Source organism: Mangifera indica, chromosome 17 (assembly GCF_011075055.1).
Source record: "Mangifera indica cultivar Alphonso chromosome 17, CATAS_Mindica_2.1, whole genome shotgun sequence".
Classification (NCBI taxonomy): domain Eukaryota; kingdom Viridiplantae; phylum Streptophyta; class Magnoliopsida; order Sapindales; family Anacardiaceae; genus Mangifera; species Mangifera indica.
This window is the reverse complement of record NC_058153.1, coordinates 5,961,646-5,977,646: the sequence shown is the minus strand read 5'-3', so window position 1 is coordinate 5,977,646 and position 16,001 is coordinate 5,961,646. Positions and strand designations below refer to the sequence as shown.

General features: G+C 33.3%; 1 protein-coding gene and 1 long non-coding RNA gene across 4 annotated transcripts; both read right to left on the bottom strand.

Moving 5' to 3' along the window:
* Positions 1-1,393: 1,393 nt before the first annotated feature.
* LOC123200449 (protein S-acyltransferase 24) lies at positions 1,394-15,538 on the bottom strand. Of its 3 annotated transcripts, XM_044615646.1 has the most exons (14): positions 14,959-15,537; positions 14,716-14,856; positions 11,819-11,931; positions 11,461-11,540; positions 10,931-11,094; positions 9,664-9,802; positions 9,487-9,586; positions 6,205-6,259; positions 5,926-6,003; positions 5,731-5,829; positions 4,261-4,339; positions 4,011-4,159; positions 1,936-2,179; positions 1,394-1,881 (listed from the first exon to the last, which is right to left on the bottom strand). In XM_044615646.1, exons 1-14 carry the CDS (start codon positions 15,217-15,219, stop codon positions 1,682-1,684), a joined length of 1,902 nt encoding a protein of 633 aa, XP_044471581.1. In that variant the 5' UTR covers positions 15,220-15,537; the 3' UTR covers positions 1,394-1,681. The 3 variants fall into 3 exon arrangements, with proteins under 3 accessions (XP_044471581.1, XP_044471580.1, XP_044471582.1); XM_044615645.1 differs by having other exon boundaries at positions 1,394-2,179; XM_044615647.1 differs by lacking the exons at positions 4,011-4,159; positions 4,261-4,339 and having other exon boundaries at positions 1,394-2,179; positions 14,959-15,538.
* LOC123200450 lies at positions 13,154-14,708 on the bottom strand. The gene is made up of 2 exons (XR_006498570.1): positions 13,654-14,708; positions 13,154-13,545 (listed from the first exon to the last, which is right to left on the bottom strand). It is a non-coding gene; the product is annotated as an uncharacterized LOC123200450 (long non-coding RNA).
* Positions 15,539-16,001: the final 463 nt, after the last annotated feature.

Sequence of the window (16,001 nt, the reverse complement as noted above, 5' to 3'; positions counted from 1 at the left end):
CCACCCACACTGCCAATGTAGAATATTTTCTCACATTGCTTATCGGGATTGGTTTTGAGTTTTTTATATATGATATATCAATATTAAATGTTGAATTTAAAATTTTATTTATTTAATATAATTAATTTAACTTTTAAAAAGTTTAAAAAAAGTAACATCTCATTAACAAAAATAAAGAAAGATCTTTTAAATTATTTACAGATAATCCATTTTGAAGAAAGGTTTTATTAAATGTAAAAAATTATTATTTTATTAATTTACTTTTTTACCATTTATATTATCTTATTTAATTTATAATAATAAAAATTTTTAATTTATAAATATATTATCCAAATAATTTTTATTTTATTATAATTATATTTTTATTTATTAATTTATTAAAGTAAAAATAACTTATTTTTAATTAATATAATAAATAATATTTTAGAATAATTATGTTCCAAAATATTTAAATACAATAATATATTAATATTTTTTTGTTATCTCTACTCAAACATAATAATTATTTTATACTTATTAATTTTTATCAAACATAATAATAATTTATATTCAATAATCTTATAAATAATATATCTTTAAAATAATCTTTCAATTTTGATAATAAAATATTATTCAAACCAAACACACCTTAAAGAAACGTTTGATTTATATAATGTTTTATTACCTTATAGATTATTTAAAAGATCTTCGAATATAAATAATTACTATGTTTGATAAAATTTAATAAATATAAATAAGTATTTGATTGAAGGTAATAAAAAAATATTAATAAATTATTTTACTTAAATATAATTATTTGTAAATCTTTTTATATTATTTATTATATTAATTAAAAATAAATTTATTTTTCTCAAAAAATTAATAAATAATAATATAATTATAATAAAATCAAAATTATCTTAGTAATCTTTTAATTCCTAAGAAAAAAATAGTAATCAAATTACCACCTATATTATCTATCACATCAACATTGGTAATAAAAAATTATAATAATTTTTTATTATTGACAAACCAAACAAGATAATGTAAGTAATAAAAAATAAATTATCAAGATAATTTTTAAATCCTGAAACCAAACAACTCTAAAGATTATAATAATTTTCAAGTTCATAAAAAAATAAAAGGCAAGATTCATCATTGGCATGCTTATCTCCACGGAATCAAGAATATAATATTTTTTGTCCTTCACATGAACATTTAGACAAATAATTAAAACACAAAAGATGCACCCCAAACTGAAAACAAAATTGATGATGTACAAGTGGGAGATTCTTGCAAGAAATAACCAAGACTTTGCTTGTAACTTGCAAGCATAGAACTAGAATCTACGTGCTTTCTTATCCAATTTTCCAATGACCAAGAACCCAACATCCCAAATCATGTAATGTAAATATAGGTAAGAAAACAAGTGCTAAAAATTTTTACTGCTAAAATAAGGGGCCGTCCACCATCATTAATATTTACATTGTGCAATGTAAAAACACCCAGAGGGGATAGGGAGGTCTCGCAGAGCAACTAAATTAATCCACAAAAGTGAAAACAAGTGTACAAGAACTGAACACCCTTTGGTAACAAAAAAGAGCAACAATCATTATAACTGTTGATGCTAAAGCTGATGTATGTTGATAATATAACACAATGCACATGAATCTCAGCCTACGATATATCGTGCAGATACAATTTAACGCACAGAACTGCATCCGAGACCAAGACCCAATCCAATTGGGATGCTCTCAGATCTAGACTTACTATGGTTAACATGGCTGCAATGGGGGGAATGCACATGTCCATGCCCATGTCCATTACCATGGCCGTGACTGTGGCCATGAAGTGTGTTGGAGTTCTTAGAATTCAAATTAATGGCAACATGGCCATTGCCATTTGCATGATGCATATGGCCATTGCCATTTGCATGATGCATATGGCCATTGCCATTTGCATGATGCATATGGCCATCTCCATTTTGCAAGTCTGAATTTCTTGACATCTGCATCATTCCAATCCCTTCAGCAGAATCTTCAATCAACTCCACATCTTCGTTGTGGCCACTGACTAGGAAATCAGAACAGTTCTTCCGGCACCCATGATCGTATGGGTTTCTAAACCTACCACCAGGACCTCTAAGGTAGCTGTAGCGTAATGCGTTTGCCATTTCATTTGTTGTTATATTGCGGGATATCTGTCACAATAAATCAAAGTGTTCAGAACAAGTTGCATTGCAAACATAATTTTTTAATATCACATGGAAAAGATAAACTAACTGAAAATGTTTGAAGCTTAAAACTAATGTATCATATACTATGGTTCAGGGAAAGTAAACTGCATCCCCAATCATTTTAATTCTCCATCCCATCAGGTGAGAAGATTCTCTACAATATCTGTGCTCAGTGTAACTGCATAGCTGGTTGAGACACATAATACTTATTAAAGACTTAGTAGCCACAATACAAAAAACAGTTCATTGCTTCTCAGGGTATTATGGAATCAATGCCTTAGAGTTCAAGATATTAAACGAAAGTAGACATTTAGTTTGATAAAAACAAAGCAAGAATTATATCAATAGGAAAAAATAATTCACAAAAGGTTACCAAGTTATCCACACAATGCTGGCACTACTAAAGGATGTACATCGTCCATACAACATGGAATAAAAATTTCAGGAATAAATAAAACTCAAAAATTCATATCTAACCATCATATACTATATCTAAAAAAATAATCCAAAATCCAAAATATAAGTTTTTGGAGACAGAGGCAAGTCAAACTCAAAGAATTAGCATCCTCCATAGGGCTGGACTCGAGCTAAGCCAGCTCCAGCTCGAGCTCGAGCTCGGCTCGGTTCGAGCCCGAAACGAGCCGGGCTCTGCTCGACTCGATCGAGCTCGAGCTGGCTCGATAGATTTTTTTTTTAAATTTTTTATACAAAATGACGTCGTTTTGATCCATATATATTAAAAACGATGTCGTTTTGATATGAAAAACGAGTCGAGCCAAACCGAAAACGAGTCGAGCCGAACTCGAGCCGAGCCGAGTTGAGCTCAAGCCGTCCATAACTAAACCGAGCCGAGCCCGAGCTGGCTGCGAGCCGAGCTCGGCTCGGCTCGAATCCAGCCCTAATCCTCCATGCCAGATTTTTAAAAAAATTTTCAATCAATTTCAGCAACACGATCATACATGTTCTCAAATGAATTTTAAATATTATCCCTTCTCTTTATACACTCATAAACTGCTTCAGTAATAGCAAATAAACTGTAACCAATATCTTCCACATTAATACTAAGGATATTGACATAGCCTCATAAAAAGAGGTTAATTTGAAGCCCAATATCTCCAACCTACAAAGAATTAAACTTTTGGGGGATAAAGCAAATAAAGGCTGCATTCATTGATTGACACAAGGTAAACAGGACTAAAGTCTACCAACTTTAAAGACTTTTAGGGATAGAGCAAATTAACAGGCCCCTTGTATTATATCACCCCAGAAATACATTAAATCTTTTAGGAAATCACAACTCTTCTGACAAGCCAAGGGAATTCAGCCCGCTAAGAAATTAGGTAACATTGTCCACCATTTAAAACCTTTTCTCCCTCTCACACACCTTCTCCCTTAAAAAGCAAGTAGGTCTGCCATAAAAAAATCATAGGAAAGCTACAAGAATAAATAGTAAACTCCTAGAACAAAAACTACCAAACAATAATTTACAACCAAAAGGAAGATTTAAGGGCACAAGAGATGAAAGGAATTTAAATGCAAGACAAACACCAACATAAACAACTGTCCCATTCATGATGCAAAAGTGAACATGATTGGGATTATAAAAATAACTAATAATTACAGCCAAATAGGCACACCCCAAAAAAGGACATCAACCTGACACATTTTTATGATCCAGCGGCTAAATCAAGTTTTCATTAGACAAGTGAAGCTAATCTGGTGAAATTGTCACACTATAGCACATTACATTGCATGTGAAATACTGACATGCAGCTTACTACAAGCACAGGCATACCTGAGAAGCTTGAACAATTGTTAAGACAGCCACACCAAAAAAGAGGAAAAAATCCATAGTAAGAAATGATATAGCCCCAACATGGTGAGTGCTAGCATGGTTTATCCATGCTCCAAATGATGAGGGAGCCACTGGATCAGTCAAAATTCCTGCCTCCAGCAAGACAGTTTAAAATTATTAAGCCAAAAGAAAAAAAAATCAAACAATATCTTCAAATATTACCATGAACACAAACAAGTTAGATGCATACTTGTAAAAGTAACTGCACCAGTTACCAACATGGCTGAAACTTCTAAAACAAGAAAAAGAAAGAAATCCCATTTGTTTTTCTGCATTACAGATAAATAAACAATCAAGTGAGATAAACAAATTAAGAAAAGAAACTTGCACAATCACAATGAGAAAACAAGACACAATATTACATCACTATACAAATTTCTTTTCATATATGCATGGCATCAAATTGAGAAATAGTACATAGATGGAACTAAACTGGGAGAGGCTGTAAACAAAGCTTCCTGAATATAAATTGGTCATGATTTAGTTAGACTTCATGTGGCTCATCAAAGAGCTCACTATATAGCAGCAGAAAAAAAGTAAACCATTCCAGGAGGGAGTACAAGGTCAAGACAAAATGGCATTTTCTAGGGTTTCTGCCAAATCACCTGCAGTAGACTTAGGTCCTCCCTAATAGAACATTTGGGTTTTGTATATAGTCACCAAGGAATAACGTTCCTCAGATTAGATGAACTTCAAGGATGGTAGCAATTCAACAAACCTTCAGAACTCAAATGAAATAAACTTGATGAGCATTCTTTTGTGGTGGAAAGGAACAGCCAAAGGCTGATTCACAAAATAGCTATTTGGGAGAACCAGTTGTAGAGTTGGTGATGCTCTCTTTGGTGGTAAACATGGAACTGGCCCAAGTTTTGGTAGAGGATGTGAAATATCTGATTAGCCAAGAGTGCCATTGACGGCATGGGAACAACTTTGGAGGACTTGGACAAATAAGAGGAAGTAATGACCAAGACAGAATTTTCCAACATTTTACTTTTATGAAGTATTATTATTGTTCTTTGGTGGTTCAATACAAGGATTTTCAGTGAGAAATCAATATAGTGTTTTACTTAAAAATAAAATAAAGAGATAGTGCACAGCTTCCCAGTAAGTTGAATGCCCAGCATAACAAACTAGATGTAACCAACCCACCATGATATCATCCTCAACCATTTCACATTTAGCAAATTGTAAACAGCCAATTGAAAAAGGAAAAGGTTAAACATTTTCCGGCATTTTACTTCTATATAGTATTATTATGGCTCTTTGTTAGTTGAACATAAAGATTTTAGGTTGAACAACCAATAAGGTGCTGTTAACTTATATAAAAAACAAAAATAATTATAATTTGAGAAATAGTACACTACAAAGTGAAATGTCATAAATCAACAAAACAAACTAATTGCAAGCATCTAGCCCATGATATCATCCTAAACCATACAACAAGATATGCAAACAGCCAAGTGATATGGAAAGAAATTAAACTTTGTCTGATCAGGATGTTTATTACCACAGACATGGCATGCGACATCAAATGAATTCCAATCTTCATTAAAGATTTTTCATTGCCATCGTGTTTCATCTTAATGCTTCATCATTAATAAAAATTTTGATGTAACTTAAGACACAAAAAGTGAAATTTATTAACTCATAAATGTAAGACCTTGCCAATGCAATTGGATACCCAAGGACAATGGTGGTCAAATTGCTCAACACAACGATCACAGGTGGAACAGTGCTTTGCACGAAGAGGTCTCACAATCTGATACCAATATAGAAACAAGATAAGGAAATAGTGAGGAAAAGCAAGTGTTAAATTCTATCACATATTAACAGAAAACTTGACAGAAATAAGCACCTTGCATGTGGCACAGAGCTGAGACCAATTTCCAGCTAGCAAAGCAGGATTATTTATCTCAATCTTCAATAAAGGTTCCTAGTAAAAGATGAAGTACAATCATGTTAGTAAGAAAATAAGAATTATATAAACCATGTTAAAAATATTCTTATGCTACAGGAGATTGCATCTAATAGAAACATACTGAATATAGGGCCAAAGACAAAAACAATAAAACAGACAAAGCCATGGAAAAAAACAAAACTTAAAACAATCTTAATGAAAAAGAATAAAACTCACATCATCTTTCATTTGTGAATCATGCACATTCCTCCGGATGTAACCTGGATCCTTTCTACAAAAGGTGAGAAGTAAAACAATCAAATTAGATTAAAAACCATTCAAGAGATATGGTACATTCTAAATCATATTAAGTGAGATTTAAGCAGCCCAATTATCCTAGGACACAAAACCATCAAACTCAATAAATACCTTAAGCAAAAACTATGCCAATCAAATTGATAAAAAAGAATACTGATAGAAGTCCAATTAAACAAGTTTATACCAAGAGAAGAAAGAAACAAGTCAACAAGTTTATACAGGCTGCAAGAGAAAGAAACAAGGAGTCATAAAATGAGGAGCTAGGAGAAGAAAACAAAGAGCCAAGAAAAAAGAAGCCAGGAAGCAAGAACGAGGAGCCAGGAAACAAAAACAGAGAGCCAATTAATAAATACTGTATAAATTGAGAAGTGAGGCTTTGGCCTTTCTCAAGTAGAATCAGAATTCAAATCGTTTCAATTGTCTGAGTTTACATTTCAGCTTGCATTGTTTGATTTTACATTTGAGTTCTGTACTAAGCTTCATTGAGTAAACAGTTTGCTGAGATCCTTCCTTGAGTTTGATAACTTCTTTCATTGTTGAACTGTGGTTGTGGCGCTAAATCTTTCTATGTTCTTGTTCTTTGATTGAGGAGAGTGGATTGTAGTTCTGGAATGGCAGTACAATTTTGTCTAAGTTCCACACCAGGTTCGTAACAAATACACTAAAATATTTTTCCAGCTTCATAAATCCCAACCCACCCTAGTTAAAATCTAATCTAGAAATAAGATAACACCATAATGTTGATAACTAAAGTACGGAATGGAAGCTGAGCCTGTTTAGTGGAAACTAGAACCCATAAGTAGAGCAACTAGGAGCTTGCATTACTCCTGCTACTGAAAAGAGTTCATGATCTTGCTTCTTTGTGGGAACCAGATACAAACTAATCTGAAGGGATGACTTTTTCTTCATTCAAAAGGATTGGATAGCTGCACCTTAATTTTAAGATTTTAATAGTCCTACTTTGTGGAGTTTGTAAACTATGTTAAATCCATGTTCATTTTTCTTCTATTGTGAAGACTACTGGTTTACCCCTTTTTACATCAATGTTGATTTATTAACAGCCTGTCTGTTAAGACCAACTAGATGTAATGTTGTCTGACGCAACATAGACAAGCTCAGATGTGATATTGTTTTATGACATAAATGTAAGAGCTGGTTAGAAAAATAAAAAAAGGGAAATTAATTAATTTAACATTTCTTAATTATACTATACAATTTTAACCTTTTTTTTTTGCATAATGCAGACATAGTCACAACCTGAATTTAACACTCGTTTTACTCTCATCCCTAACCTTAAAACCCTAGTTTCTCAAACTTATTTTCATCCATATTCTTATCTAAAACTCAGTTCAAAATCAAAGAAATTCTGCATCTAATCATCTTAATCTAAGTAGCATTTCTTCATAATGTTTGTTATTTTGTTTGAAGATTTGAAATTAAAAATTTGAGATTTCTTTGCATAGTGATGAATCCGAATTTGTTAATGCATAAGTTGTTGTGATTTTTTTTAGTTGTTTTGTAGTTAATTTAGTTATAAGAATGGTTTATTAATATCAAATTTACATTAGAATGAAAGAATACATACTTTTCTAGATTGAATTAGTGGAAAATAGAATACTTCGATTTTTTTGGAAATAGTAGGCAGGTAGGAATGGAGTAAACAAGTAGGCAGGATTTTTTTAAATTCAAAATTTTAAACTATTTTAACTTATTTCCATATATATGAGAATCTATGGGGATTTTATGACATTTTACTTTCACACTGTTTTAAACTGTTATGATATTTTTAAACTACTATGTTATTTTAGAAACATAAAATCTTCATAAATTCTAATATATTTGGAAATAAACCAAAACAGTTTAAAAACTTGACTTTAAAAAAAAATGGCCTAACCCATGCCTACCCACCTATTATTTCCAAAAAAATTAAAGTATTCTATTTTCCACCAATTCAATCTCAAAAACTAGACATTCTTTCATTCTAATATAAATTTGATGTAAATAAATCATTCCTATAACTAACTAAATTAACTACAAAACAACAACAAAAACCACAACAACTAATGAATTAACAAAGTAGGATTCATCACTACACAAAGAAATCTCAAATTTTCAATTTCAAATCTTCAAACAAAATAACAAACAATATAATTAAATGCTACTTACTTAGATTAAGATAATTTTGACGTAGGATTTCTTTGATTTTAAACTGACTTTTAAATGAGAACATGAATGAAAATAAGTTTAAGAGGTTAAGGTTCTAAGGTCAGGGATGAAGGCAAATCGGGTATTAAGTTAGAGTCTTGACTATATCCGCATAATGCATAAAAGGTGGATTAAATTGTATAAAATGATTAAAAAAGATTAAATTAATTAATTTCCCTTAAAAAATGTCCTCATATTTCTCTAGAGACAGGATTGGGCAGAACTTTCCAAAAGTGTTTACAACCAAAGTTGATGTTCTGACCAATTACAATCATTATTATTAGATTTTTCTAATATTTTAAAAAAACCTAAAAGTTGTGTAAACATATAACCATAAGGATAAATAATCATTATTTATTATATTAACGCTGAGAAAAATCTAATGAAAAGCAGCCCCAAGAACAATAAGAAACTCATAAAAAGGGTAGCCTGACATAAACATGGGCAATTTATCTCCATACTGGGATAACTGAACTCAACATAATAGCCAGGCCACGGATCTGCCCAGTATCTTGCCAATTGCTATAGCATAAAAGTATTAGATGAAAAATCTAGAATAAATATTTTAGTAGAAATTTAAGGAAACCATTTATTTTGGGTTGGATTTTATTTTCCTATAGTTGATTTCACTTCTAGGAGGATTTAATTAGTTATCTGAGATAGATTTCTGTTTCATATTTTGTTTAGGTCTTGACCACTGCATAGGTAGGCCTTATGCTGTTTCTGCAACGATTAGGTTTCTGGAATATTTGAACATTGATAAAACAATGTTAAGAGGCCACAAATGCATAGGGTAATATAATTCGTACTTTTTGCAACATTCAATAAAAACAATGTGTTGGACAATCAAGTTTCATCATTCAAGGCATCAAATAAACTGTCAAATAGAAAAGATAAGGTCAACAAACAATAAAAGGAAAACAGCAAACATGCTCAACTCAACCTACTAATACTACAGCTTCAAAATTTAAAACCTAGACAGCGTTTAGAGCATACCTACTACACCTATAGAACAAAACTAATCCACCACTTGCTAGGAAAACACCCAACCATGCAAGAAGGCCAAAGCCAGCAGTTAACTTCGGCAAATTTGATGCTGCAGAAAACATTAAAAAGTGAAAAGAGCATCTGCAAAAAGGCACAGAATGTTTACAGAAAGCTCAGGGCAAATACCCATGATGACAGAATGCATATAAGTCACGAGTAGCAGCAAAATCAAACACCAAAGTATAGGTGCAAGTCCTAGTTTTGAAAGCTTCCCAAGAGTACTGTTCCCATCAAATCGTTTATCAAGCAACTTTCTAGCATTCCCCTGTCAAATGAAAAATTGCAATAAAATACACTTATGACCTAGGCAACAGCCAGCTATACAAAAAAATTATACACACACACACACACAAACTAAAAAGCATCATCTCAACTCTAAGTAAGTGTTTCTAGTCAACATCAAATCAATTGTATGTTTCATCAAGTGATAAGAAGCTTGTTTTCTCCAAATCATTTTTATGTAGACCATGGTAGTCAGAAGCAATTTAATAAGTGACATAAGTGTACAAATACATGCTTAATGTGCTAGCTTCCTACAGGGCAGTCCAAGATTTTGTAAGACTAGGAGAACAAGTCAATAAAATGCTTTAAATCATGATCCTCGAAAACTTTCAGAAGCTTAAAGGCTCCTTTTAAGTATAGTGTGAAGCATATCAAACCCAAAGTATGATACCAGAGGAAAATAGAAAGAACTGCAAGGAATTCGAGATGTGATACCTAGAATCTATGATTTCCTCTAAAATTTTTATCTTTTATCTTTGAATTCAAACTTCTTTACTACTATTCCTGGATTGCTATTCTCAGCTCTATAAACAAATTTGTAAGGTAGAGAAAAGACAAAAAAATAAAACAAGTTATAGCAAAATATCTTACGTTAAAAAATTAAAAATAACATAACACAAATATTTCTTATTATAAAAGTAACTGTCAGCAAATGAACAAAGCATATCCTAAATCCAATGAGGATATAAAATGGGGCAAATATGAACAAGAACAAAAGGTATCACAGAACACCAAGCTTCATTAATTGCAAGATACATGATCATTAATGGGCAGCCAAAGTACCAAATAGACAAGATTTCCAACACTCTTTCTACATGTATCAACTACCAAGTGTAGTTGTAGTCTGCAGCTTTGGGCAACTAAAGTACAACCCTGGTAAATGCTGTATGATACTTTTCTTCCACTTTAACGCCGTGTCTAAAATTACAGTAATAATTTCCCTTTCAACTGTCTTGAAAAGAAGTTGGTCCCTTTGTCAATAAACATTCATCAGTCAATGTTGACACTATAAATGCTCCTAACTCTAAAAGGTCGGATATTTATGAGAAAACAAGGAACAATTTGTCAAAGTAACATTACTAACCAATGTAAAGTGTTATGGAACACCTACAAGGAAAAAAGCAACTTGTCTGTGATTCTTATCAGAAGCAAGCTGTGCAGGCGTCAGGCCAGTATTGTCAGTAACAATTAGGTCTTCCTTCTTTCCAGCCTGTACTAACACCGTGCATGCCTCCAAATTACCCCTAATAGCAGCCCAATGAAGTGGAGTGCAACCTGAATTTATCCAAGTACAGAAAATGATCAGAAACCACATATATTAATTGTACACACCAAAAGATTTTCTGAGATATAACAGATTGTTTCACAAACTACCCTGAGGTTTGCCCAGATTCCAGAAAATTTGAAAGCTTTAAATTTTCTACCACTAACCACCCTCTTTTAGCTTTATTTCCATAAGACTTATTTTATTCATAAATTACCCTGCAAAGATGGTTTGAGTCGAGATAAAAAAAAATCAAAATTTTCCCGCACCATATGGAATTTGAACAATGCTCAGGGTAATTAATTAATTGACCTGGTTGACGAAACTGACTCTATATATAATTAACCGATGAAATCCAAGGCAAAACAAACACTTACCTTCTTTATCTTGGCGTCCTCTGTATGCATCCAAAAATAAAAGTAGGCGTATACAATCAGCAAAACCCTTGTAAGCAGCCCTAAAATTCAATTAGTCAAAAATAAATATCATCACTTCACTAAACAATCAAGAGAATTCTTTGTTCAATGGTTAATATAACAAAATTAAGGACAAAAATATATTGAAACTAACATGAAAAGAATGCGCATTCAACTCTAGCACGTTGTAAGCAAGGAAAAGCTATGAAACCCAAACATGGAGGACTGGGGAGGACAATAAACTTGGTGCAATATCTCTAAACAATTTCAACAGTGCAAAAAGATCTGACATAAAGGTGTGGGGAAAGTTCCCATGTACCAGTGTAAAGGGCTTCTTCCATCATTATCAGGAGCATCAGGATCAGCATTCCATTTTGAAACTATGTGATAGAGGAAAGCTGTTTGACCATATTGAGCTGCAACATGTGTAGTCTGCAACCAAGTCCAGTTAACAATCAATATGCATACATCATTTTTGTCCCATTCTGATAAGACACTGGCAACCATCTTGACATGTTACAGGCTGGGAAAAAGAAAATGTATGGTAACAAGAATGAACAATAAATTATGACTAATCACATGTGCCTAGGAACCTTAGTTGAACATAAGTCTGTCCCTGAAGTGGCAATTAATATTTAAATATCAATCCATAAGACTTAACATTCCTTTGCACTATGCATAAGAATCTGAAGCTTAACAAAAGAAGGATGGTTCATCGTCACCAGAATACCAGAGTAAGAAAACAGCAGGAAGCAAAAACATCTTCATAGTTAGTAAAGAATTAAAGAATTTACAGGAAAGATATGAGCAAGAACTAAGAAAGATGTTATGTCAATTCAGCTCATCAAGTTCTGCATGAACCCATACCATGGGTTTCTTATTCCAAATGCATAGATCCCGACTATTGCGGTCCCAAAGATCACACCAGATCCAGGGTGAAGGTAGGAGATAGAATTAAGCTGCTACACTACGTCCTAACCTTATATTTTTACAAAACCACCCTGGTGATAATGCTAGTTGCTTTTAACCATATTTACTTGGGCTAGGGTTTTTTCCCCACGTGCCCACTGCTTGAAGCCCATGTCCATCTCTCCCCCTTGCATTCTTTTTCCTCATAGGAAAATAGAGATGTAAATTGATAATTTTCATAACGGTATCACTACTTCACTTACTTATTGTGATCACTTATCTGCCATCTCCTTTATGTATTAATTTGTTTTGGATAGCCTGTCATCTTCTTTAACTACTTTATTATCTCTGCACCTTTTGACTTATATATCCATCTCCCAAACATAGACTTTGCAAAAGCCACTCACCCTTGCAACACCCCTCTTAACTCTTGAGTTGCTTTAAGCAATCAGACACACAACATATATTTCAGTAACATGCAGTATTGCTAACAAGTAAATTTTGGAGCCAAGTCCAGCTTAAAAAAATAAAACTCTAAATAGATATCCTAACCGCTACTTGAATCTACTCAACTAGCAGCCTAAGGTACGAAAAAGACAAATTTAAAGTAGGGGCACTGTGAAGGTTAAATAAGGTGATGCACACAGCTCCCCTGTTTGGTGTGAAGTTTGGTGACTGAAAACTACAAGGAAGCCAGCAATGATCCAATTCTCAACCAATGTAAACCAAATAATTGACAAAGAAATGAAGAAGACGGTTCTAATATATATTGAATGTTGGCTGTGGTTACAAGAATAACAAGGCTCTTACAAGGACATTCCCCCATAAACAAAAAGAAAAACTATAACACTCCCACTTCTAGCTATTTGAGAGGTCAAAATCTTTCCCTAGAATAGTCTAGCTTCTGAGAGGCAAGACACTCTCCCTTCCCAGAATTCTCAGCAAACAATCCTTCTTTTCTTCTTAACCTAGAGTTACCTTTTTATTCCATTTTCTCTCTTCTCCCTTCAGCCACGTGGCCCTCTCCCCTAAGTGGCCCTCCCATTTTTGAGTCAACATCTTATTTGCTTTTTTGTGCCCCCAATTGTCCCCCAACAGATTGCCTCCCAAGGCACAACACAAGGCCCTAAAAAAAAACTTTGGAAGCTAACAATTAGACACAAAACAAATTAGAGCCACCCACCGGAAGTGTTGCCAAAACACAGAATTGACTTATGAGATAGCTTTCTGAATTAGGAAGTACACCTTAGTGAATTTTGAAGGTAGAAAATATCAACTTAAGGCTGATGCTGGGCCTAGCAATAGGGTTTGAGTTTTGCAACCTTGGGCTGGTTTAAATTTATTCCACGCAAAAGCAGTTATTACCCAAATTACATCACCCAACACTAAATGAAAATCATAGCATAACATAAGATGGTGCTACTCCCTTTTCACTAACTAGACCACCCACTTGCAAAATCCCTCCATACTCTGGCTTTATTATTCGGGGGCACAAAACCATAATTTAACCTGGCTAACAACTTCTATGGCTAAATATTTTACCATTCTGATAGTATGAGATGGAGAGAGAACACGAGGTCAAGATGCTAACTGTGCTTTTCATCAATAGAATTATATCACATAACATAAAGTCAAAAAATTAAGGCCAACAATCCATGAATCTAATAAGATGAAGTGATCTTTAGTTGAATATAATGGTTTCTGCAGAAAAATCAAGAAATTCTTTCATGGCATAGAAATTAATCAAATTTTTCCATTCAAGCATCAAGCAAATTTGCTTAGTCATAATCCACTAAATGGTGAGTCTGTGTCTGCTTATGCAGTCCAAGATACTAAACACCTTCCTCAAGTGGTCACATAACACACAACATATAAGTACGCTGAAACCACTCCGAATGTACTTATTTTCACTTAAGGAAACAGATGTAAACTATGCCCCGCTTAATTTTTCAATGCAAACTAGAGTTCATTTTGACATAGTAATGATTCTAGAGCTTTCTAAATAACTTTTTCATTTGGTCATACAGAACACAAAATAGAGTATATCACATGCAAAGAAAGCAAAAATAAGTTGGAAAGCTAGTCAAACCTAGGGAAAAATGAGCCTTCATGGAAATAAAATATTCAGTGCATAGAAATACATGCATCTAGTAAAGTCATAAACTACACAGATGAACTGAAGTAAACACGAACAAAATTTCATGCCTCATTTATGTGATGCACATACTACATCCTACTGAATTTTCATCCAAGAACCAAAACTAAAAGCAGACCAAAGGTTGATATATGAAAAAAGAAGAGGCTAACCTGATAGCCATAAATATCAGCTGCATTAATCCGTGCACCCTCTTGAAGTAGAAGCTCGGCAACTTGGATTGCACCTCGAACTGCACTCCAATGCAATGCAGTCTGCCCAGTATGATCTGCAGCATTTATATCTCCACCATGCTGCCATATAAGCAGCACCCAGGCAATCAATTCAATAAAATGAAACCCTAAATAAAAAAATTAATCAATCAACCCTATACTTCATTAAAAAATTTAAACCACCTCAATGATATACTGAGCAGCCGCGGTCCGATTATTAAGCGCGGCCCATTGAAGAGCATAGTAGCCTAATCCATCCGGCTTGGAGACAGAGCAACCCTCGGACTCAACCAACTTGTGAAGCTTTTCCAAATCTCCATAGGCGGCAGCCGTGTAGATGTCGTTACGAAGACTCTCTTCATCGACAACGACGCCGTTTGATTGGTGATTCTGCGATTGAGACGATTGATCAACCTCTTCGACGACCTCGATCTCCGAAGACATATCAAATTTAGAAACGAAACGAAACGAAAAGAAACAAAAAGGGTAATTTCGGATATTGTTAATAATAAAGTAACGACATTAAAAACAGATCGTAAAGATTTGAACTAATCGATTCCATTAAATTAGACTTGGTTGATTTAAGTTGTGAATGAAAGAAGGATGAAGAAATTAGGGTTTTCAGACGAAGGAGAATGTGAGGGGGACTTTGGTGGTTTGGCCGTCCGAGTTGACTGGGAGATGGATCAATAAAGGAAGAGAAAAAGGAGGGCCAAAGGATTCACTCGCCTATGAATATCCGAAGACTGCTTTGTTTTATGTTTGAAATTTATTCAAAATTTCATTTTCGATTTTCTGTTTGTTGTTTGTAAGGCTAAAATCATTGTATCCATAGCCGTTGGATCACCCATTCAGTTTATAGAAAATAATCGGACGGTTCTATTATGGTAACAACAACACGTTAGTCCCATTTACATCGGTACATTCCGCTTTATAAAAAAATATTATATTCTTGAATTAAAAAAATTGGTTTTAATATATTCTTGAATTAACATGCGAATAAGTTTTCTAAAAAATCTATTTTCATTTCAATTTTCAATTAAAATATCGATTTAATTTAATTATTAGATAATTTTGAAAACTATTATGAGTAAGGAACCAAGATCCTTATGAATGTTATCATGGAGGAACAACCAAGAATCAAAGGTGGCAATGGAGATTTGCGGGAGGAGATTTTATGAGTTATGTGTTTTGATTGGGTTTAAGGTTAGAGAGTTAAAATTAGG